General features: G+C 39.7%; 1 protein-coding gene across 1 annotated transcript in view; it reads left to right on the top strand.

The window, feature by feature from the left end:
- The window catches only part of LOC149209194 (uncharacterized), a 45,756-nt gene that overhangs the window by 5,460 nt on the left and 14,089 nt on the right, over positions 1-26,207 (top strand). Inside the window, exon 3 of the mRNA XM_089398538.1 lies at positions 19,866-19,975. Coding sequence (XP_089254664.1) covers positions 19,866-19,975 — 110 coding nt within the window. The remainder of the gene's footprint in view (positions 1-19,865; positions 19,976-26,207) is intronic.

The following is a 26,207-nucleotide window of genomic DNA, read 5'->3' as shown; positions in this document are numbered from 1 at the left end:
AAGGGTTCCTCCAAGTAGCAGCAACAACAAAGGTATATGGTCATGACAGAACACAGGAACAACTTCTCCTCACCCACAGGGTACCACACAAGTTTCAGGTGGGCGACAAAGTTTGGTTACATATGCAGAGAGAATGCCTTACCAGAACCCATCAGAAACTCAGACCACTCCGACATGGTCCTTACACCAGTACTAAGGCTATGGGCAAAAATGCTTTGAAGCACAACATTCCTCCATTCCTTCACTTGCACCGAGTGTTCAATGTGGACCATCATCGACCATGCTTCCCACCATTACTGGACACATCAGAGATTGCAGAACAGCTCACCAGAGACCTAGCTCAGCAGAAACTTCCTCATCTCAGGGAGAAACTCAACGCAATGGGGACCATTGCTTCCTAAGGGGGGAGGAATGATCCAAGTGGATGTTGGTGGCCACCCACCTATCCCATTTGGACCCCCATCATTGTTTCTCTCAGCATTTTCAGTTCCTTAATTGTAGTACAACTTACTATTTTTAGCAGTTTTTCGGGTCCTGAACTTCCGGAGTCGTTTTGAGGCCCTAAACGACGTTTTTTGGGAAATTCGAGGCAACATGGGTCCATGGACCGATGTTGCCATCCCAAAGTGGTAGTGCTCGAATAGATCTTTCTAACGAGCTATTTTACGTGTCAAACGGATATCGTATGCCAAAGTTACGACCCGGGAAGTTGATGCACCAATTTACCCAAAACGGGGCCCACAGTTTGGCGTTTCATCTTCTAGGGTTAAGTTTTGGAATGTTAAGGTTTTCCATTTTTTCTCAACAATAAATAGGCTTTAGAGCCTCATTGTAACACAGTTCAGAGGCATGTAGCCACCATATCTCTTCTCAGAGATAAGCTACCATCGCCCTAGCTGGTTTATTTCCAATTCTATTTGTAAGCATATTTCAGTGTTTTGCATTAATGAAATGAAGCATTATTTCCGCTGCATATATGTGTTTATGGTTATCTCTGTAATTTATTGCGTTCTTGTTTAAGTCCGGATTACCAGTTCAGTGACGAAAGGTGCTGATGGATAGAAGGTGATTCCCTCATGAATACCTTCTATTCACTCGAAACCATTTTCAAAAGGTAGCACAGGAGATTGCGGTCAAACCCGAGTCAACCGTCAAATTAACGCAGCACAGAGCCGAGATAAGCTAAACCTTATCGTTTTGCTTTCAAAATAGCAAAATGACGGTTTCACAATATACGATTAGATAGGGTTAAGAGATAGTAGGTTTAGAATTCTCATATAGTTATGCAAAAGACATGTTTAAATTCAATGGCTGCACTGGTATTTGGGTGCGCGCCGTGTGAAATGTTTTCTGAACAATTTATGATTACTGTGTGAATGAATTTGGTTTTTGTGTGCAAGTATTGTACTGGTTTAAAACTCTGGACTGCTATGTGGAGGGCCCCCACAATCAGTGTCAGGTTTTGATCGAATGCAATCTGATTTCTTTCAATTATTCAATTACTCTGTTTTGTGTGAATATGCTATATAATGATTTCAAATCGTTACCTGCATAAGAATTCTACTTTGCTTTATACCTAGATTAGACAGCTGTTTACTTTGCTTTATACCTGGTACTTTGTTTTATTTTCTTTGCTTATTATCCAACATAATTGAGTGTGTTCGATTCATAAATGTTGCTGGGATTACAGTGCTTGAATAGAAATTGAACAAGTGAGAAGACTTCTCCTAAAACAGTTGAGTTCAAAAGTAATTCTTAGCATAGATGCTAGAGTAAGATTCTATTCTACACTTAGAAGATTAGGAGATATAGCAAGAGGTTTAAGAACAAACTCCAAACAACCTAACATAAGTAAAAAAACACCCTCACATCATCCACAAACTCATTGAACAACGATTGATTCCTAGGAAACTTATCCTTAAGAATGACAATATTAGTTCAACTAACAACATCACCTCCACCCTCGAACTAGACTTACAAATACATAACGACATACTAAGATAGCTTTTAAGCACATATTGTGCACTTATACTTCGTCAGTCTACGCACCCTGGTTGACAATTTATGATTGCCAATTCAAGGACATTGAATTGACCAAACATTTTGTGGCGTCGTTGCCGGGAAGTATAATTAGAAGCCATACAAAAAAACAACAAACAAAACTATCATTAATTTTAAAAAACATGACATGCGTAGGGATAGAGACTCTAGAGGTAGATTTGTAGGACGACAAAGAAATTTAATTCCCACAAATCCACTCACTCCACCACGATTTTGAGGTTCAACACCACCTACTCAAACCCAAATTCGATTTAGGGGACGACAAAGACTTCCTGAAGTCTCAAAATCAGAAATTCAATCCAAAACTTCGCCTACTCCTCTACTGAGGCTGTAATTGAAGAAAACCCTACATCCTCAACCACAAGAGTAATTTTTCTGTCTTCCACTAGTGAACAAATCGAGAGAGAAGATTTAGAAATTCCCAGTGAAGAGGAGGGATTGGAAACTTATTCTGAACAACCCATTGATAGAGGAACCAGAAAGATTAGCTTAGTTTCAAAGAATCTATCATGGCTGAAGAAGAAGGAGAAGTACATAATGTCCATGGTGAAGAGGATAGGATTGGAGGCAGAGGAAGAGGAAGAGGTAGAGGTAGAGGAGGGGGTAGAGGCAAGGGGAATCAAGATCTTTCAGGATTCCCTATCCTTGATGAGGATACAACCCTCACAATGAAAAATATATCACCTTCGATTCTTCCTAATTTCCATGGGAAAAGAAATGAGGATCCAGAGACATTTCTCTTTGAATTTGAAGTATTGTGCAGATCATATGACTATCTGCATGATGCTCAAAAGTTGAAATTATTCCCTGCCACATTAAAAGACTCAGCATTAAAATGGTTTATGAGTTTGGGAGTGCATTCTATAGCAACATGGGCACAGATGAAGGAGGCTTTCTTGGGCAAGTACAAAGACTATTGTATGCCTAGCAACCTTAAGGATGAAGTCTTCAAGATGACACAGAAAGAAGATGAGAATCTTGAAGACTTAGTAGAAAGATTTGTTTATAATGTTAAAAGAGCAAAAATGGATAATTTGGATGAAGAAACCTTAAAAGCTCTTTTACTCAGAGCTGTTAAAGATGAATGGATCGATCTACTTAACCTGACAGGGAAAGGAGATATCTCCCAACTCCCATTTGCAGATATTTGTGATTTGTGTGTACATATCTCAAGGGGCTTCAAGACACAGTCACGAGTTACAATGCATAGCGAGCCAAGACATAATTGCAATGTTGATGATATCGATCCATATCTCTCAATATAATCACTATACTTGACGCTCACTGAAACTCAAACGATATTAATGAGATACAGGAGCCATCATCATAGTTGAGACAGATCCAATGTATCACAGATATATGGCGTGTCCATGCAAAAATGAATCTCTGCCATGGTGAGATTGTTGCAAAGCTACGCTAGCCATAGTTTATAAAAAGTGAGCCTTCAATCATCACTGATCCACGGATGCGATGTCATGGTATATATATGAACCCAAGAATGCAAGATCCAGATGTAAGCCCAGGGATGCGAGCCTCTGAAGTTTTCCAGACAATATCTTATGCATATTTTTAGGGTTACCACAAAGATTCAACGTTTGAGTCCTAGCTTCAATATGAACAGAGAATGTGATCCACATAAATTTGAGTCTCAGAATTACATGCCATCAGGGATTATAAGCAAGCCTTTCAGAGTGGGAGACTGTAGTGCCAGTCACAAAATTTCCCCGAATTAAATTTCCTAAACTTTGACTTTAGTTCACCAACATAGAGAGAACATTTGATCCAAAAGCCAATAGAAATGATCTTCAAAGCATTATCCTTCAGCCTTAGCTCCGATACCATGTTGGAAAATCAAGATAACTATAAATCAAATTTGTTTTTTCTTCATGATAATTATTTGTGAAAGTTGTCGGCATTATTATCATTGTGTTTTCTTTCTTTCATAAAGAAATTACCATAATACAAAAACATGAATATCATAAAAAAATAAAAGAACACAAGATATAAGTTCCAAGCCAAGGCAAAACCCTTTTAAGGGGAAAGCTCAAAAAATTCTCTTCTTACAGAACGTAAAGTCTAAAGATTGCCCTACCATGACATCCTTTTTGCCCAATAATCATCTTTTTTTCATATATATGCACCACTTAATAAAGCCATATCTCCAAGGTTTTGATGAAGGAATGCATTAGTATGTTTTCTTGTTCATATTTAGTTGAATACCCTATTGTTTTAATTAAAGTTGCAATTAACTACCGAATTGAGGTGTTTCCGTAGCTAGTCCAGGATTCCGTAGCTGCCTTCATTGTTCGCGAGGTTTCAGAGCTCCAGTTGATTAAGGTGGATGTTGGTGGCCACCCACCTATCCCATTTGGACCCCTATCATTGTTTCTCTCAGCATTTTCAGTTCCTTAATTGTAGCACAACTTACTATTTTTAGCAGTTTTTCGGGTCTTGAACTTCTGGAGCCGTTTTGAGGCCCTAAACGATGTTTTTTGGGAAATCCAAGGCAACATGGGTCCATGGACTGATGTTGCCAGCCCAAAGTAGTAGTGCTCGGATAGATCTTTCTAACGAGCTATTGTACGTGTTAAACAGAGATTGTATGCCAAAGTTACGACCCCGTGAAGTTGATGCACTAATTTACCCAAAACGGGGCCCACAGTTTGGCGTTTCATCTTCTAGGGTTAGGTTTTGGAATGTTAAGGGTTTTCCATTGCTTCTCAACAATAAATAGGCCTTCGAGCCTCATTGTAACACAGTTTAGAGGCATGTAGCCACCACATCTCTTCTCAGAGATAAGCTACCATCGTCCTAGCTGGTTTATTTCCAATTCTGTTTGTAAGCATATTTCAGTATTTTGCATTAATGAAATGAAGCATTATTTCCGCTGCATATATGTTATCTCTGTAATTTATTGCGTTCTTGTTTAAGTTCGGATTAGTGGTATCAGAGTGGGCCTGCTTTTTCTCTGTTTTTCTTTGCATGTCCCCAACGAGGTCGGGATATAAGGAGTTAGGGCTTGAACTGGTTGAACCTTTGCAAGACCAGCCTCGCAAATTCCGACGGCCTCCCATGGCAGATGAGAAGAAAGACGAGGGGGAAGGAGATCCTATCAAAATCTTGCTTGAAGAAGCGCTCGAGCGGCAAAGGAACGCGATGATGGATAACTTTGCGCAGATCCTTCAGCGGCTACCCAGAGGTGACGCATCGGCTTCCAACAACTACTCTGGAAATGCCACACCCTTTAAGGTACAAGTTAATTTTGAAATCCCCATATTCGAGGGTCAGATAGACGCAAATGCCGTAGATAAATGGTTAAATTTGTTAGAGGGTTATTTTTCTGTTCATGAATTTTCGAGTCGGGAAAAGATTGTTTTTGCTCTTCTCAAAGCAACCCCCCATGTCAAGGACTGGTGGGAAACCTACTGCGAGCAGAAGGATGAAAATACTGGCTCACTATTTTCAGCGGCACCCACTTGGAATGACTTCCGGGATGCCATCAAGGAGCTATACTACCCTGTCAAAAGCTATGAGGACAAATACATCAAATGGACCACACTGCGGCAGGGACGAGACCAAGATGTGCCAGAGTTCACAAACATTTTTCATACCCTTCGCACACAGTTGGGTATCAAAGATTCTGAGCGGCATCTGGTATTCAAATACCGCGACTGCCTACACAGATACATCCAGGAAGAGATGGAGTTTTTGAACATCTCCTCGCTCGGCACAGCATACCGATACGCTGTCAAAATCGAGCAAAAGTTCAAACAGAAGAAGCGAGACTTTGGATCTGCAAATCCGAAGCCCAAAGGACAAAGCCAAGGCGGGGTGACCCATGACAACCCCTCTAAACCGCAAGAAAAGAACAACTCCACAAAGCCGAAGAAGGACACAGGAAAGTGGTGTGAGTTCCACAAGAGTCCCACTCATAACACAAGTGAGTGTCGGACCAAGCAGTCGCTGGTGGTTGAGTTGAAGGCTTCCGAATCAAATGCATATTCCGACCCTGAGCTAGAACCCGACAAGGGGAATGGCAAAGGGAAGCAGATCATTGATGTAGATCCCAGTGCCACAGTTGCCACCGCCAAGATCCAGAAAAATGAGCCCGAAAATCCAGAGGAAGGGGAGCGTCTTTTCCACTCACAGATGTGGGTGAAGGGTTCGCTGCTGCAATTCATTGTCGATAGTGGCAGCCAAAAGAACCTCGTTTCAGCAGAGGTCGTGAAGCGGTTGGACCTACCGACTACACCACACCCGCAGCCGTACAGTATCGGGTGGCTTCACGAAGGACGAGATCTCAAAGTTCGCCAGCAATGCCGCCTTCCCTACAACATCAAGCCCTTCACAGACGAGGTATTGTGTGATGTTACACCTCTGGATGTTTGTGATGTATTATTACACCAGCCATACTTGTGGAGGCGACATGCTATGTATGAGTCAAGGTTTCGTGATGTCATTATTTTTTTGAATAATTCATTATACAGGATACCGGAGGTGGCTCCACCTACTGCCACATCTTTGATCACTGCTAAGAAAGGCAGCAAGCTCATATCACAGACTAGGAAATTCATCTGTCTGGTTCACTCCCAAAGTAAGGGGAAGATCGTTGCTACATCCATGACCTCCGCAAAGGGTTCCTCCAAGTAGCAGCAACAACAAAGGTATATGGTCATGACAGAACACAGGAACAACTTCTCCTCACCCACAAGGGTACCACACAAGTTTCAGGTGGGCGACAAAGTTTGGTTACATATGCAGAGAGAATGCCTTACCAGAACCCATCAGAAACTCAGACCACTCCGACATGGTCCTTACACCAGTACTAAGGCTATGGGCAAAAATGCTTTGAAGCACAACATTCCTCCATTCCTTCACTTGCACCGAGTGTTCAATGTGGACCATCATCGACCATGCTTCCCACCATTACTGGACACATCAGAGATTGCAGAACAGCTCACCAGAGACCTAGCTCAGCAGAAACTTCCTCATCTCAGGGAGAAACTCAACGCAATGGGGACCATTGCTTCCTAAGGGGGGAGGAATGATCCAAGTGGATGTTGGTGGCCACCCACCTATCCCATTTGGACCCCCATCATTGTTTCTCTCAGCATTTTCAGTTCCTTAATTGTAGTACAACTTACTATTTTTAGCAGTTTTTCGGGTCCTGAACTTCCGGAGTCGTTTTGAGGCCCTAAACGACGTTTTTTGGGAAATTCGAGGCAACATGGGTCCATGGACCGATGTTGCCATCCCAAAGTGGTAGTGCTCGAATAGATCTTTCTAACGAGCTATTTTACGTGTCAAACGGATATCGTATGCCAAAGTTACGACCCCGGGAAGTTGATGCACCAATTTACCCAAAACGGGGCCCACAGTTTGGCGTTTCATCTTCTAGGGTTAAGTTTTGGAATGTTAAGGGTTTTCCATTTTTTCTCAACAATAAATAGGCTTTAGAGCCTCATTGTAACACAGTTCAGAGGCATGTAGCCACCATATCTCTTCTCAGAGATAAGCTACCATCGCCCTAGCTGGTTTATTTCCAATTCTATTTGTAAGCATATTTCAGTGTTTTGCATTAATGAAATGAAGCATTATTTCCGCTGCATATATGTGTTTATGGTTATCTCTGTAATTTATTGCGTTCTTGTTTAAGTCCGGATTACCAGTTCAGTGACGAAAGGTGCTGATGGATAGAAGGTGATTCCCTCATGAATACCTTCCTATTCACTCGAAACCATTTTCCAAAGGTAGCACAGGACATTGCGGTCAAACCCCGAGTCAACCGTCAAATTAACGCAGCACAGAGCCGAGATAAGCTAAAACCTTATCGTTTTGCTTTCAAAATAGCAAAATGACGGTTTCACAATATACGATTAGATAGGGTTAAGAGATAGTAGGTTTAGAATTCTCATATAGTTATGCAAAAGACATGTTATAAATTCAATGGCTGCACTGGTATTTGGGTGCGCGCCGTGTGAAATGTTTTCTGAACAATTTATGATTACTGTGTGAATGAATTTGGTTTTTGTGTGCAAGTATTGTACTGGTTTAAAACTCTGGACTGCTATGTGGAGGGCCCCCACAATCAGTGTCAGGTTTTGATCGAATGCAATCTGATTTCTTTCAATTATCCAATTACTCTGTTTTGTGTGAATATGCTATATAATGATTTCAAATCGTTACCTGCATAAGAATTCTACTTTGCTTTATACCTAGATTAGACAGCTGTTTACTTTGCTTTATACCTGGTACTTTGTTTTATTTTCTTTGCTTATTATCCAACATAATTGAGTGTGTTCGATTCATAAATGTTGCTGGGATTACAGTGCTTGAATAGAAATTGAACAAGTGAGAAGACTTCTCCTAAAACAGTTGAGTTCAAAAGTAATTCTTAGCATAGATGCTAGAGTAAGATTCTATTCTACACTTAGAAGATTAGGAGATATAGCAAGAGGTTTAAGAACAAACTCCAAACAACCTAACATAAGTAAAACCACCCTCACATCATCCACAAACTCATTGAACAACGATTGATTCCTAGGAAACTTATCCTTAAGAATGACAATATTAGTTCAACTAACAACATCACCTCCACCCTCGAACTAGACTTACAAATACATAACGACATACTAAGATAGCTTTTAAGCACATATTGTGCACTTATACTTCGTCAGTCTACGCACCCTGGTTGACAATTTATGATTGCCAATTCAAGGACATTGAATTGACCAAACATTTTGTGGCGTCGTTGCCGGGGAAGTATAATTAGAAGCCATACAAAAAAACAACAAACAAAACTATCATTAATTTTAAAAAACATGACATGCGTAGGGATAGAGACTCTAGAGGTAGATTTGTAGGACGACAAAGAAATTTAATTCCCACAAATCCACTCACTCCACCACGATTTTGAGGTTCAACACCACCTACTCAAACCCAAATTCGATTTAGGGGACGACAAAGACTTCCTGAAGTCTCAAAATCAGAAATTCAATCCAAAACTTCGCCTACTTCCTCTACTGAGGCTGTAATTGAAGAAAACCCTACATCCTCAACCACAAGAGTAATTTTTCTGTCTTCCACTAGTGAACAAATCGAGAGAGAAGATTTAGAAATTCCCAGTGAAGAGGAGGGATTGGAAACTTATTCTGAACAACCATTGATAGAGGAACCAGAAAGATTAGCTTAGTTTCAAAGAATCTATCATGGCTGAAGAAGAAGGAGAAGTACACAATGTCCATGGTGAAGAGGATAGGATTGGAGGCAGAGAAAGAGGAACAGGTAGAGGTAGAGGAGGGGGTAGAGGTAAGGGGAATCAAGATCTTTCAGAATTCCTTATCTTTGATGAGGATACAACCCTCACAATGAAAAATATATCACCCTTGATTCTTCCTAATTTCCATGGGAAGAGAAATGAGGATCCAGAGACATTTCTCTTTGAATTTGAAGTATTGTGCAGATCATATGACATCTTCATGATGCTCAAAAGTTGAAATTATTCCCAGCCACATTAAAAGACTTAGCATTAAAATGGTTTATGAGTTTGGGAATGCATTCTATAGCAACATGGGCACAGATGAAGGCGACTTTCTTAGGCAAGTACAAAGACTATTGTATGCCTAGTAACCTTAAGGATGAAGTCTTCAAGATGACACAGAAAGAAGATGAGAATCTTGAAGACTTAGTAGAAATATTTGTTTATAATGTTAAAAGAGCAAAAATGGATAATTTGGATGAAGAAACCTTAAAAGCTCTTTTACTCAGAGCTGTTAAAGATGAATGGATCGATCTACTTAACCTGACAGGGAAAGGAGATATCTCCCAACTCCCATTTGCAGATATTTGTGATTTGTGTGTACATATCTCAAGGGGCAAAGCAAGAGTTGGAAAGAGTCCTAGAGACCCTCTCTTATCAAGAATAAACAAGTCTGTAGTTGGAACAGTTAGTAGGGTAGAAATAGGAAACCTGCTTGATACCTTTAAGATAGATATTTTAGGGAGCTTAAGTGAACAAATAGACACCCTTAAAATACAGAACAAGCAAAATTCCGAAAATGTTGCATTATCTATCTTCTGTCCCAAATGTCGGAAGAAACATGCTTTGAGAGAATGTCCCTTAGACTCAAAAGTCATAGAAACCTGTGTCATATGTGCGGATAATCATGATACAAAGGAATGTCCATCCTTACCAGGTCTCAAGGCTATATTTAATAACGACGAAATCTCAGAACCAGTAGACCCTCTCTACTTTTTAGCTAAAAGACCATGGCAAAACCCCAAACCAAATCAACCACAAGGATTTAGGCCACAACAATTTGTCCAATCTTCACAAAGTATTTGGAATCCAGCTTGGCAGTCTTGGGCTCTTCCACAATCGCAATCTTCGAATCAAGGATGGAAAAATCCTTATGGAGCCTATGCTCAATATCAGCAATATTTTCCATCCTACATTGCACCACAATTCTTAACCCCGTCCAATTAAATTCCTCAAACTGATCAATTACCACAAGTCCTAGTATAGAGTCAAAATTCGCAACTTTCCCTACCATTTCCACAAAAATCAAATAAACTACACGCTCAACCACTTCCAAATTCTAATAATAAAGTACCACAACAACCAGTATACAACATGGAGGGTTAGAATCCTCAAACTTATGGAATAACCCCACTAGACTTAAACAATGTTTAATTGAGGTTTGGAAGGGTATTACCAAAAAACCCTCCCGTTGTCATTCAGAAAACAAAATCGGATCTTCAAAAATATAAGAATCAATCAGAAGAAGGAGAGACCTCTCTTCCACAAAAAGAAACTAGACAAACATAAAATATTCCAATAAATACTCCTATCATAGAACAACCTTCAATATCAGTTAAGCCACCTTTCCCAGAAAGATTAAAAATCGATGAAGGAGTAGAGAAACAAATTATCTTGCCTGATTATAATATGATGGACGAATTGAGAAATGTCTGTATTAAGATTCCTTTATTGCAAGTCATAAAAGAAATACCAATTTTTGCAAAAACAATTAAGGAATTAAGTACACAACGATCAGGAAGAAAAATAAAAGATATTAAAAAAATTCAGCTAGTCGGAAAAATTGTAGACATTATGATGGGAAAAACAATAATCCAAAAGTATCTAGACCCAGGAAGCCCCATTGTAAAAATTCACATCAATGGAACTGAAATACCAAACACACTGATTGACCTAGGAGCGGCTATAAACATAATGAGAAAACAGGTGATGGATACACTTAGGCTTCCTAATTTTCAATACACACCAACTTTGTTGCAATTAGCAGATATATCTGTTATTAAACCAGATGGTGTGTTAGAAGATGTTTGCATATTCTTGGGAATATCCTGTTGATTTCATGGTCTTAACATCCAAGAGCAATCTAGGAGGACATCCCTTAATTCTAGGAAGACCTTGGTTAGCCACAACAGATGCTTTCATCGGTTGTAGGTCAGGAGATATGTTTATCTCAGATGGAAATTCTACAAAGAAATTTACATTATACCCCCCTGCAAGAACAACAATAGATACAGAAACTAAAAAATGGATAGAAGATGGAGAAGACATCCAACCTATTTTTGTCACTGAACAAGTAAAAGAGGAAGACAAACTTTTAAACTTGTTAGAAAATAATGAATCTTCCTCACATTATGAGCGTATTCGAAATGAATATCTCTCCTCTAAATAAGTATCATTGTTTTCCATGGAGAAATTTGGGAATTTTTCGATAGAAATCTTTCCAGGAAAAACTTTAAATATCAATGAAAACTTGGAAGACATTCAAAAGAAACAATTGATAGAAATTTTACAGAAACATTCTTCTGCGTTTGCATGAGAATATATTAACATGAGAGGGATTGATCCTAAGACTTGCATACATCATATCTACATTGAACAAAATGCAAGACTAGTTAGACAACCTCAGCGACGAATGAACCCAAATCTAAAAGAAATTGTTAAAGAAGAATTGCAAAAATTATTGAATGTAAATTTCATTTATCCAATATCTAGTAGTCAATGGGTTTCACCCTTGGTAATCATCCCTAAAAAAATGGAAAATGGAGAGTATGCATCGATTACAGGGAATTGAATAAAGCAACATTAAAAGACCACTTTCCCCTACCTTTCATAGATTAGATCTTAGACACTCTAGCAGGAAAAATATATTTTTCCTTTCTGGATGAGTTTAGTGGATACAATTAGATTCAGGTGGCCCATGAAGATCAGGATAAAACCACATTCACTTGTCCATGGGGAACTTATGCTTACCGAGTATTTTCCTTTGGGTTATGTAATGCTCCTGCAACATTCCAAAGGGCAGTCCTTGGCATTTTCTCGGACCTTATCCATGATTGTGTGGAGGTATACATGGATGATTTCACAGTCTATGAGGATTCTTTCAACGAAGCACTAGGGAACCTGGAGAAAGTTTTATTAATATGTCAAGAAACAAACCTCTCATTAAGCCATGAAAAATGTTTCATGATGTTTAACGAAGGAATTGTTTTAGGTTATCATATTTCTGGAGATGGATTTAAGGTAGACTCATCTAAGATAGAAGCCATTTCCAAGTTATCAGTGACAAGTTGTCAAAAGGACGTTAGAAGTTTTTTCGGTTTTACTAGATATTATAGAATATTTATAGAAAACTTTACAAAGATTGCATCTCCACTCTTTAAGCTACTTACGAAAGACTGTGAATTCAGTTGGAATATCGAATGTCAAATTGCCTTTGAAACATTGAAAAAGAGAATTTCTGAAGCACCCATCTTAAAAGGACCTAACTGGAGATTACCTTTCCATATCTCAACAGATGCTTCAACTTCAGTTTTAGGAGCTGTTTTGGGACAAAAAGATCTCACTCCTTATGCCATTTATTATACCAGTAAAAATTTAACCCCTGCAGAGTTAAATTATATTGTAATCGAGAAGGAGTTCTTAGCTGTGATTCATGCCATTAATAAGTTCAAACATTATATAACTGGCTATGAAACTTTTGTCCACACAGACCATTCTGCCATTAGATACTTAATGAATAAACTGGTCACTAATGGAAGAATAACCAGATGGCTCCTACTTTTACAAGAATTTAACATAACCATTCTAGATAGGCCAGGAAAACAAAACACAATTGCCGATTTTCTATCTAGAATACAAAATGAAAACAATGATCAACCCGTAGAAGATAAATTTCCTGATGAATATCTTTTTGCAGTATCTACTAAATCCCCTTGGTATGCATATATTGCTAACTGTTTGGCCATAAGAAAAATGCCATTTCATTTAACCCCCATATAAAAAAGAAGAATAGTCCACAATAACACATCTTACTCATGGATAAATGAAGAATTGTATAAGACAGGACCAAACCTCATCATCAGAAGATGTGTTCGGGAGGACGAAATACCAGAGATACTAAAAGCTTGTCATGATGAGCCATGTGGAGGACATTTTTCTGACAGAAGAACCACTTACAAAATCTTGCTTTTAGGATATTATTGGCCTTCAATTTTCAGGGACACCAAGGAATATGTTAAGAGATGCGACAGTTGTCAGAGAATGGGCAAACCTACTCTTTCAAATGAGATGCCATTGCAACCACAGGTACTTATCGAACCATTTGAAAAATGGGCACTAGATTTTGTTGGACCAATCAGTCCACCTTCAAAGCAAAATAAGTATATTTTGGTATGTACTGATTATGTCATTAAATGGGTAGAAGCTAAAACACTTCTTTTTGCTACTGAAAATACTGTAGTTTCATTTCTTTTTGAGGATATTTTTACTCGCTTTGGTGTGCCAAGAGAAATTGTAACAGATCAAGGGACACAGTTCACATCCAGACTAGTGCAAAAGCTTGTGGACCAATACAAGATAAAACATCGGAAGTCAACTCCATATCATCCACAAGCCAATGGACAAGTTGAGTCCACAAATAAAGTGATTGAAGCTATCCTTACAAAGACTGTACATCTACACATGAAAGATTGGGTGGAAAAATTTCCAGAAGCCTTATGGGCCTATAGGACTACATGGAGAAACACTACATGATATACTCCCTATGAATTTGTTTATGGGAAGCAAGTCTTACTTCCAATAGAGTTCTAGATTGTTATGAAACCAGCTCACAAAAGGATAGAAAAGATAGATCAACGCCTTAAAATTCAGCCTCTTCAAGGGGGAAACCTCCTTTACATTACACAAATAAACAATTCTTGGATGATTCAAATGAAAAAATCTCATTTCCATATATAGGAGTTTAAGGGGACACAATATAACCAAGCCGACTTAACAATAATAATATAAAGACACAAAATAACAAAAGTGGGATTCTATGGGGCACAATAATAACAATATGGGGACAATAGGGGCACAACAATAACAATAAGGGATACAATGACAATAGTAATGGAGGAATCACTAGTATTATAGGGACCTAACATGCCCCTCTCCTTCAAAAAAGTGTTGTCCTCAACGCTTGAGTAGTTATGGGTGCTTCTGTATAAAATTCTCATCTTCCCATGTGGAATCTTCAATGGGTAAGTTCTTCCACTTGATGAGATACTCTGAAATTGATCGATTTCGTAGCTGTCAAGTTCTTGTTTCTTTCACTGCTTCAGGTTTCAATATGATTTTTCTTTCCTCATCAAGTTCTGGAAATATTGTTTGAACTGAAATCTTGTCACCTATAACCTTCTTTAAGCATGAAACATGGAAAACTGGGTGCACTCGGGAAGTTGCAGGAAGTTCCAATTTGTATGCCATAGTACCTATCTTTTGCAACACCTTGTATGAACCATAATACTTTGGTGATAATTTATTATCCTTCTTAGCTTGCTTGAGGGACATTTGTTTATATGATTGTAGCTGTAGGAATACCCAATCACCTACATTAAAACTTCTTTCGTTGCGATGTTGATTTGCCTGTTGTTTCATTCTATTTTGCGTCAAGTTAAGGTTATCCTTTAAGAGTTGGAGAACTTGTTGCTGATGCTTGATGTGATCTTCCACTACTTGAACCTTAGAATTTTCTCTTAAATATGATGTGATGGATGGTGGATGATATCCATAAAGTGCAGTATGGAAGGAAGTGTTATACCACCATTCAGCCAGAGGCAACCATTTGACCCATTGTGTCTGTTTATCAGATACAAAGCAACGAAGATATTCTTCCAAACATTTGTTTACTATCTCAGTTTTCCCATCAGATTGAGGATGATAAGATGAGCTATGAGCTAACTGAGTCTCAAGACAAGAAATAATTCTGTCCAAAAATTTCTAGTGAAAATGGGATCTCTGTCGCTTACAATAATCTTTGGGTTTCCATGTAGTTTTTGAATTGTTTCCATAAATGTAGTAGAAACTGTATTCGCTTTAAATGGATGAGATAATGCACAAAAGTGTGCATACTTGGTAAGTCTATCAACTACCACCACGATAACACTCTTTCCTTCGGACTTAGGTAAACTTGTGATAAAATCCATTGAAACCTCCTCCCAACGTTGGCTTGGAATGGATAAAGGTTGTAATAGTCCTGGGGTCTTAATTGTTTCAACTTTATTTTGTTGGAAAACTAAACATTCCGCCACAAACTTTTGAATATCCGATTGAGGGCCATCCCAAAAAAAATATTTCTTAACCCTGCGGTAGGTTTTTAGAAATCCTGAGTGCCGTCTTAAGAGAGGTGTGCAATCCCCTAAGAATATTTTGTTTGAGTTGGGAATTCTTACATAGGTATAACCGATCTTTGTACCATAACGAATCATTTTTCCAGCGAAATATATCAGATGTACTGGGATCTTGTTGTATCTTTTGAATGAGTGCCTACACTTCCTCGTCATTCTTCCATTCATCCCTTGCTTCGTTTATCCAATCTGGTTGGATAATAGAAATGGCGCAAAGAAATGCTTCCACATCCTTATCCTTTCTTGAGAGTGCATCTGCCACAACATTTTGCTTCCCTTTTTTTAGATGATTTTAAAGTCGTAGCCCAACATCTTTGTGACCCATTTTCGCTGCTCTTCTGAAGATAATCTTTGTTCCAAAAAGTATTTAAGACTATCATGATCTGTTTTTACCTTGAAGTGTCCTCCCATTAGGCAGGGTTGCCATTTCTTAAGTGCATGTAGTATTGCCAGCATTTCCTTCTCATAAATAGCTTTGTGTAAATACTTTCCTTTGATTGGACAACTTTTGAAAGCAATGGGTCTTTGTTCTTGCATTAAAACAACACCAATTCCATTTCCTGAGGCATCACATTCCACAATAAAGGTTTTTGTGAAGTCCGGTGTAGCTAAGACTGGTGCTTGGCACATTGCTTCTTTAAGATGTTCAAAGGCCTTCATTGCTTCTGGAGTCCATGAGAATGCATCTTTCTTCAATAGTGTTGTTAGCGGTGTTGCTATTCTCCCATAATTCTTAACAAATTTGTGATAATACCTCGTAAACTTGAGAAATCATCGTAGATGCTTTATGGATGTGGGGATTTTCCATTCATTAATGGTTTTAATTTTGCTAGGCTCTACCTTAACACCTTCATGAGATACAATATGACCCAGATATTTCACTTCTTGTACTCCAAAGAAACATTTGGACATTTTTGCATATAATTGTTTCTCCTCCAATAGTTTGAGCACCATGTCAACATGTTGGACATGATCCTTCCAAGACTTGCTGTAGATTAGTATATCATCAAAAAATACTAACACAAATTTTCTAAGGAAGAGTTTGGAAATGGAATTCATCAAACCTTGAAATGTAGAAAGTGCATTAGTAAGGCCAAAAGGCATGACCAAAAATTCATAATGACCCTCATGAGTTCTAAATGCTGTTTTTGGAATATCTTCAGTCTTCATTTTGATTTGATGATATCCTGAATGAAGATCCAACTTAGTGAAGTAAATTGATCCATGTAATTCACCCAATAATTCATTAATGACAGGAATGGGAAATTTATCTTTAATACTGAGCTTGTTGAGCTCTCTATAATCTGGACACATGCGCCATGATCCATCCTTCTTGTGAACCAATACTTCTGGAGCAGAGAAAGAACTTTGACTAGGTTGAATTATACCAGCCTCTAGCATTTCTGCAACCATACGTTCAATTTCACTCTTTTGGACATAGGGATATCTGTAAGGCCTGATGTTTGGAGGAACACTTCCTGGAATCAAATTGATAACATGATCATGATCATGAATAGTGTTGATATTATGATACAGGTGATACAAATGTTGTCCTTGATGGCAACTCACTCAGATGACAGATCATAGTGCAGCAGGTCAATAGCAAAGATTTAATGATCAGAGAGAGGTATACGCAGGTTCACCTTGACAAAGGAGCGTATACACGTGGGTTAACAGACCAAAAGGTGCGTATAACGTACACACGCAGTTTCACAGAAGGAAAGTTGCATACATGTTGGAAAATTAAGTTTTGGTCCGTGGTATTTGGTCCATGGTATTGGTCCAAGGTATCTGGTCCAAAGTATTGACCCCAGGTATTTGGTCCAAGGTATTGGTCTTAAGTGGTTTTGGATCATGGTATTGAGAAATGCCTAACACTATAAAAGGAGGAGAAGATCATTAGGCCAAATGTGTGCAAGGATTGAATATCTGATAAAGTGAGAGATCCAGTATGCAGGTTATGGGTTCATGATGCTTTGTTTGATCTAAACCAAGGATGCACCTATGTGGATGATGATGGATCGAGATCTTAAGGCTTGAAATTTTTTATCATTATGTGGTTTGATCATGGATAGACTAGATCTGAATTACTGACGCATGTTTATTCTATAAATGTTATGATCTGGGTATGATTGATGTCTGGAATAGCTGCAAAGTTATGAGTTAATATTTGCAGATCTGTATGCGGGTTTGCTTTGGTAAAAGCGCATATACACGCTGGTTTGGTTCATTAGAGTAGCGTATACATTATGAAATATGATATCTGAACTTGCAGATGGTTCTGGTGGTTGTTGCAAAGTTCTGGGTTCTGCTCTGTGTTATGGTAACTGTGTTTTGATGACTGGTCTTCAGTGATTCAGTTGTGGGTGATTCAGAGATTGACTGGTTGATGCAATGGTTGTATTGCAGTGGTGATCTATTTGAGCTTCAATGTTGTTGATGGGTCCAGTATGCAAATTAGATGAAAAGTGGCCTTCATATTATGGTGGTGTGATCCAGGAGTATCTAGTCTGAAAATTTATGAAACGTGGTCCTTGGAGGAAGAGTAAAAGTTGGAGCCTTCAGTAGGCTGGTGCCTACGTACTGGTAAATATACCGGCCAGTACAAGAGCCAGGGGTTGGAGCTCCCTTTCAGTAGCCGCTGGAAAACGAGAGAGGGTTGTAGCTTTCTGTAGGCCGGCGCCTACGTACTAGTAAATATATCAGCTAGTACAAAAGCCAGGGGGTTGTAGCTCCCTTCCAGTGGTAGCTGGAGAACGAGAGAAGGTTGTAGCCTTTTGCAGGTGGGTGCCTGCGTACTGGTATGAGTCTGCGCCAGTACAAGATTGTAAACATGTTTTTTTTTTAAAGGAAGACGGCAACAGGTGGTTTTTGTCCCGCATTCGGTTTTCACCTTATATCATGGTGTTCATGTGTGTTTCTTATGTGTGATGATCTATTCTGTTTTACTGCACCTGTTTTACAGAGGCAACAATTCGAATCCCAAGAGAGTTTGTGCAGTTCAGGCCAAGGAGGGCTAGATTTTCATGGTAAATATCTCTCTGAGTGAGTCGACAGAGAGGTAAAATTTCCAGATTGAAATATGTCAGTGATAGAGGGAGAAACACAACATAAATTTTAACAAAGAGGGGTTTATCTGGTGGGACGTAGTTTTCCGCAGGCAATTGCTGAGCAGAAAGACATTAGAGGGAAGAGAGAGACACGATCGAGGGAATTCTTCCTCGAAGGACGTCTAGCCAAGGAGTCCGAATTCTTACTAGCTAAGCAGTAACGGAGAGGGGTAAATCTACAAGCTCCATAAGGGAGTGCGTAGGCCAGTCCAGTGCAACACAGAGGAGAGAGGAGGTTATTCAAAATTTTCATTTGGCAAAGATGGCAGCCAGTGGACTGAGAGATCAGGATAGGTTGGATGGGGAATCCAACTATGTGATCTAATGTCATGCCTTTTGGATGATCATTTTCTAAAAGTCTACGTCGACAACGTGGTGGTTGAGCCCGCAAATCCAGATCCGCTCAAGAAGTATTAGGGGGAAATGGCGAAGACAAAAAGAATGATCCTCAACGGAGTGAACGATCATATAGTATGTCGCGTAGCTAACAAAAATACTGCCAAAGAGATGTGGGATGCATTGTCGATGCTATATCAAGGATCTTCCGAGCAGTAGAAGATGTACTTCGAGCAGAAGATGAGATCTACACAAATGTAGAAGGGGGAACACATTGATCCGTTCCTCATGAAGATTCAGGAGACCTAAGATGAATTTGTAGCTGTGGGGTCAACACCTCAAGGTTATGAGATGATTAGACTGGCCCTCAACTCAGTCTCAGAGGAGTGGCAAGTCTTTGCCTAGAGCATCCTGGGCAGGGCGACTTTACCAAATTGGGATGAAATGTGGGCAACTCTTAAGTAAGAGGAGCTGAGGAGAGACTTGCTCAAGTGTAAGCTTGACTGAAGCAGCAACAGTGGGTTGAAACCCAAGGAGGAGGAAGAGAATGCAACCCTCGCATCCAATGGGAAGTAGGAGTAACAAAGGCAAAAGAAGGACATTTCAAAGATCAAATGCTTCAGGTGTGGTGAACTTGTTCATTACACAACACAGTGTCCTCTCAAGAAGAAGGACAAAGACGATAAACATGATTTGAAAGTTGTAGCCGTGAAGATCGAGGAAGATGAGTTTTCCATGACAACCGAGATACCTCCAGGAGGGAGGTAGGCTAATTTTGAGCTATAGTTCAAAAGAGCTACAGATGGGCAAGATCCTTGAGGAGCCCACCTCTCGGATCAATTCCTTGCTACGGGAGCCCAAAATAGAGGTAGCAAGATGGACAAGGTCAGTTGATGCATAGGAGTGTAGGAGTTACAATTGTAGTGGCTAGTAGCGCCAGAGACTGAGCAACACAAAGAAGAGTTGGTAGCAGTGTAGATAGCACAGAGCAGAGGTCAGCAACAATGCAGAGGCTTCAGAGGGTCAGCGTAGAGACTAGCAATAGTCAGACTCCAACAACGAGATGCATCATACTGAACACCAGTTCAATAATTTGGGATGCTTTTCCGTTGCTGATGTAGTAGCAGCAACAATTGGAGAAGGTTGCAGTGTAGATGTAGTTGGCAGTGGCAGTGCCAGTAGCAACATGGATGCAAAATTGAGAGGGAGTTGCAGTACGGATGCAGTGTTGACAGTGGCAGGGTCAACAACAATACATATGCAGAATTTTCACAGTATTTGGTAGACAGGATGTCAGACACTAGCAACGCAGAAGGAGATGTTACAGAACATAGTGATGCTTCAACATGTTGCATTGCTAGAGCACATTCCTTGCTAAGAGGGAGTGTTGATTTTTGGTAGCATCAGATGTGCTCTAAGTCTCAAATTTTGCAGGTAGACTTAGATACATGTATTCTCAAATACCCAGAAATCGTTTTGGGAAATTCCACCCGGAGACAATTTTATTAAAATAATTAATTATTTTTAATGGGACTCTAAGTCTAAACTTAGGAAATTAAAATAATTAAAGGGTATTAATCTAAACTGTGGGTGAAACTTCTAGAAGAAGGAGGAGATCAAGTAAATATGATCCTATCCACTGACTAGAATCTAATCTAGGCGATTGAATGATCAATGACAGGATTATAAGAGAAGGCTTGATGGGCACTTAGAGAACACATAGAGAGTTGATCAGTCAGATCAAATTGTTGAGCCAAAGAGCAGTGCATTGATTTTGCGGTGATCACGCAGAGAGGGGTAGAGATAGTTTTGGTTGGAGAATCTTCTCTGGAGCCAAGAATACGTAGCAGAGAGGCAGATAAAGATGCATAGGAGGCAACAAAATTCTCAGTGAGGGCGACGCATAGCCAGGAAGGGCTCACGTAGAGCATCGTAGTGCATTCCACCTAGAGGTCCAAGATTTTGCTGGGGGTTTAACGTTCTGAGCCGGGAGGGCTGAAGTCGAAGCTCCTGAGAGCTAATCGATCCAGTAGGGAGGTGACACAGTGCCTCAAAGGAAGTGACACAGGCCCATGTAGTGACTGTGTAGGGGAAACACAGAGGTAGCCGGGGACTCGTTGGTTCAACTACCGGATCAACCGGGACTTGCAGTGTAGAGTGAAGTAATCTCACTAATTTCTTCTGCCGAGTGATATTCTTTGTACTAGATTGCTAACAAGGCATCCAAAGTTTATATTCAGAAATAACTGTTGCTTTATAATAAAAACCCTCAGATCCGCTGCAACGGTTTTCCGCATTGGGTTTTTCCGGGGACATTTGTCTAAAAACAACTGTGTCACTTATGTTGTATATTTTCTTGTTCAGTTTCTTATTTTGGCATATTATTTTAAGTAGTGAATGTTGTAGTTGTATTTACTTAAATATTTGCCATAGAACACAGTAAATAACTTGTATGGATTAACAAGTAGGCGACGTAACATCAGTTTGTTGCAATATGGATTTTTGGTTTAGGAATTTTCACAATGTGCCCTTTCTGCGAAAGTTACTGAATGTGCCTCTTGATCTCATCCTTCTCCAAAACAGAGCATTGATAGATTGGTTCATTGGGTAGCGGCGCGCTCAGGTTCAGGTCAATGGAGTGCTTGACCTGGTAGTGCAGAGGTTGTAGGTGAGGCAAAAATTTCCGTGCACTCCTCCACAACCTTGTCCATATGCTATTGTTGTGCGAAGGAGCCTTGTTTGGAAGCCGTGGCCACAACCTTCTTCTTTCCCTGAGGGTGAACCATAAGGAAAATAAATTTCCTGGTTTGGGAATCTGCATTGCTTTACAGTGATCAAAGAGATGGCGCTAGGCGAGGCTACCTTCGATATCCTGCACAAATTATTTCCCAAAGTAATAATCATCGAGCGAGGTCTAAAATCATATACAACATGTCGCTTCCACAAGTATGGTTGTCCTAATAATACATCACAAACTTCAAGAGGAGAAAAATCAAATAGTACCTCATCTGTGAAGGGCTTGATACTGTAGGGAAGACGACACTGTTGGCTGTCGCAAAGTTCTCATCCTTGTTGAAGCCACATGATGTTGTACAATTGCAGATGTGTTGTAGTCGGTAGGCCCAAATCCTACACGACCTCTTCTGAAATGAGGTTCTTTTGGCTCTTGCTGTCGACAATGAATTGCAGCGGAGAACCCTTCACCCACATCTGTGAGTGGAAGAGGCATTCCCCCTCCTTTGGAACTTCAAGCTCATTCTTATGGATATTAGTGGTGGCCATGGTGGCACTAGGCTCCGCATCAATGATCTGCTTCCCTTTTTCATTCCCCTTATTGGGTTCTGACTCAGAGTCGAAACATGCGTCTGATTCAGAAGCCTTCAGCTCAGCCACTAGTGACTGCTTGGGCCGACACTCACTTGTGTTGTGAGTGGAGTTCTAGTGGAACTCACACTATTTTCCTGTGTCCTTTTTCTTCATGGTGTTGTTCTTTTCTTGTGGCTTTGGAGGGTTGTCCTGGGTCGCCCCGCCTTGGCTTTGTCCTTTGCTCTGTGGTTTGGAGGTGCCTTTTCCTTGCTTCAGATTCGCAGATCCAAAGTCTCGCTTCTTTTGTTTAAACTTCTGCTCAATCTTGACAGTGTATCAGTACACCGTGCCGAGCGAGGAGATGTCCAGGAACTCCATCTCGTCTTGGATGTACTTGTGTAGATAGTCGTGGTACTTGAGTACCAAATGCTGCTCAGAATCCTTGATACCAAACTTCATGCGAAGGGTATGGAAAACATTTGTAAAATCTAGCACATCTTGGTCCCTTCCCTGTCGTAGTGTGGTCCACTTTATGTATTTATCTTCATAGCTCTTGACAGGGTAATATTGTTCCTTGATGGTGTCTCAGAAAGAATTCCAAGTGGGTGCGGTTGAAAACAGTGAGGATTCCCTCTCGTCCTTTTGTTCACAGTAGGTTTCCCACCAGTCCTTGACATGTGGGGCAGCTTTGAGAAGTGCAAAAGTAATCTTTTCCTGATTGGAAAAGTCATGAACTGAAAATATCCTTCCAATAGATTTAACCATTTATCTACAACGTCTGCATCTATCTGGCCCTCAAATATGGGAATATCAAGGTTAACTTGTATCTTAAAAGGAGTGGAGCCTCTAGAGTGGCCGCTAGATGAAGATGCATCGCTTGTGGGTAGTCATCGAAGGATCTGAGCAAAGTTATCCATCATCGCATTCCTCTATCGCTTGAGGGCTTTCTCGAGCAATATTTTGAAAGGATCTCCTTCCCCCTCGTCTTTATTTTCTTCTGTCATGGGAGGTCGTCAGGTTTTGTGAGGCTGGCCTTGCAAAGGTTCAACCAATTTGAGCTCTAACTCCTTATACCTTGACCTCGTGGGGGACATGTAAAGAAAAAACAGAGAAAGAGCAGACTGCTCTGATACCATTGATCCGGATTTATGCAGGAACACAAAAAAATACAGAAATACCCATATACATAGAGATGCAACATAAATAAAACTTCATTTCATTAATATCAAAGAACTGAAATATGCTTACAAACATAAATAAACATAAACTAGCTCGGGCGATGGTAGCTTATCATTGAGAAGAGATGTGGTGGCTACATGCATCTAAACTATGTTACAATGAAGCTCAAGGGCCTATTTATTATTGAACAACAAGGGAAAACCCTAAACAAGCAAAATCCTAACCCCAGGAGATGGAACGCCAAGAGTTTGTGGGCCCCGTTGGGGTTAGTTGGGCAGCCAACTTCTCGGGGTCGTAACTTGGTCATAGTATCTCTATTTTGCGTGTACGATACCTTGTTGGAAAGATCTCTTTGAGTACTACAAGATTTATGGCATGCCCCTTCCTACAACTACGAGCTTGCTACATTCCTCAAAAAACGTTGTTTAGGGGTCAAAATTGCTCCAGAAGTCCAAGACCCGAAAAACTACTAAAAATAGTAAATGATGCAATAAACAAGGAAACAGAGGAAACCAACTGGAGGTCTAGGTGGAATAGGCAAGTCGCCACCAATATCCACCTAGATCACTTTTCCTCTTGTATTGATGGGTAAATGTCCTTGTTATTATGTGGCTTATATGGTTGTTCTATCCTTTTCAATTTTGTTGGTTATGAGTATGTTTTATGACATTGATGATGTATGGCTCTCATCATTTTTTGATTTGTAAATGAATGAATCATGAATATATGACCTAATAGATGATAATGCAGCTAATGTGACAAGGCATCAATGCTTCTTAGCGAATCATAGATAAGTATGAGACCCCTATGCTTAGATCTGTTATTATGGCCTATAGATTACATCTTTGTGACATGTTTGATGAAATGCCTGTCATGGCTAGTAGGGGTTCAGTCACGTCATTGATCAAATGTTTGCATTAGTACCTTTGTCTCAATGTTGATTATCATTTTTGGAAGTTTACTGGAGTTCTGGGTAGTGACTGGATCCTAGCCCTAAACCTTAAATCTCGCAGTCGCTAGCATAACATTGACAAAATTTGTCTATAGTTGCACTCAAGCAGGCTCATGGGAGAAACTGGGGCTCTCAGTCGCATGCATGCCTTGGCAAGGGAGCGAGTGGGGCTCTAGGTGGGTAAAAATGTTGAGTTCCCTTAGGGGTTAGTCACCTGGAAGGCTGGGTTGGCTCCTGAAGGTTCTGTAGAATGTTTAGAAAGTCAATTTGGTTGTGTTCCATTGATTCCACTTCCTTAAGGTGACCTAGGAGGTTGAATCACATCATAGTGGCCTCCCGTCACATGTTTACCTCGGTGGACCGATTACCTTGGGTAAATGTGGGAGGAGGGTGTTACAATATCAATAACTCAAGCCACAACTTGTGTACAATTCTTAGTTTGTTAATAGTTTTATGAAGGAATAATGTAACAATATGGAAAAGAAGTTCCCTAGTTTAATTAGAGAATGGAGAGAGACCCCAATAAGCATAAAGAGGAATCATCTCGTAAATATTCTATACAAACTCTAAATCCTCCTTTCTACTATGTTGCCTCTATGTTGTTTATATTATTTGCTTATCAAAATGTCTCTCAATTTCCATTAAAATGGGTCCCTATTATCGACAAAGCTACTGTCAAGTTTCCTTTCAATTGGGCCCAAATGTTATTTGACTATCTCGCCAAACATATTCTCTCTTTTCACATCAAACACACGTCTCTTTTTTTTGGTGGGATAAACATCTATGGGGGATTTGAACCAATGATATTTTTGCATGGAGTGCCTTAACATAACATCCATTCAGTGTCAATCCAAAGTTTTGTGGGCTAACATAACATAAAAATTAACTAACTTATAATTTTATTATTATTATAAGAAGAATTAATATATGAGTTAAACTTATATACATGATAAAATGGGCTTGGATTATGCCCCAAAACTAGTTTTGCTCAGATAAGAGCTAGTTTTTGTCGGATGCAAGGAAATAGGTTTATGACCCAAGCCACAGAGGTATTTGGCAGGAGTGAAAGCATGCCCCCTTAAGAGCTACCAGTGGGAAATTCCAGGTGGCGTGGTTTTCCTTGAATAAAGATGATGTATCGGTCTGCATTAGCAAATAATAACCAGTGATGGCTGTCCCAACTGTCCCCATTGTTGGTTTGACAACACTAGTTATGAAAGTCTCTCTCTCTCTCTCTCTGGTTGTTATCCTCCTCACCGCGGTTCAAGTCTCATAAATTGACATATTGATGCTTTGGAATAGAGTAACTTTGTGGGCTTTTAAGTGAATCTATATAACGGGTTGTACTGGCAACTTGTCTCTTGCCTTTGGGATAACATGTAACAAGGTTTTTAATCATGGAGATTCACCCCCATTTAAAATGTTAAAACATGCCCCCTCATATTTCTTTTGTGTATGCATATATTTAATTATTTTTATTATTAATATTTTTCTAAAATATTACATATCCAAATCCATATTAAGCATTGAAAGAATTACAAATATCCCTCATCCTTTGA

Source organism: Pinus tabuliformis, chromosome 1_2, assembly GCF_031772625.1.
Source record: "Pinus tabuliformis cultivar Carrire ecotype Pingquan chromosome 1_2, CPIR1, whole genome shotgun sequence".
NCBI lineage: Eukaryota > Viridiplantae > Streptophyta > Pinopsida > Pinales > Pinaceae > Pinus > Pinus tabuliformis.
Note: the sequence above shows the minus strand (reverse complement) of the source record. Positions and strands in the feature narration are given on the sequence as shown.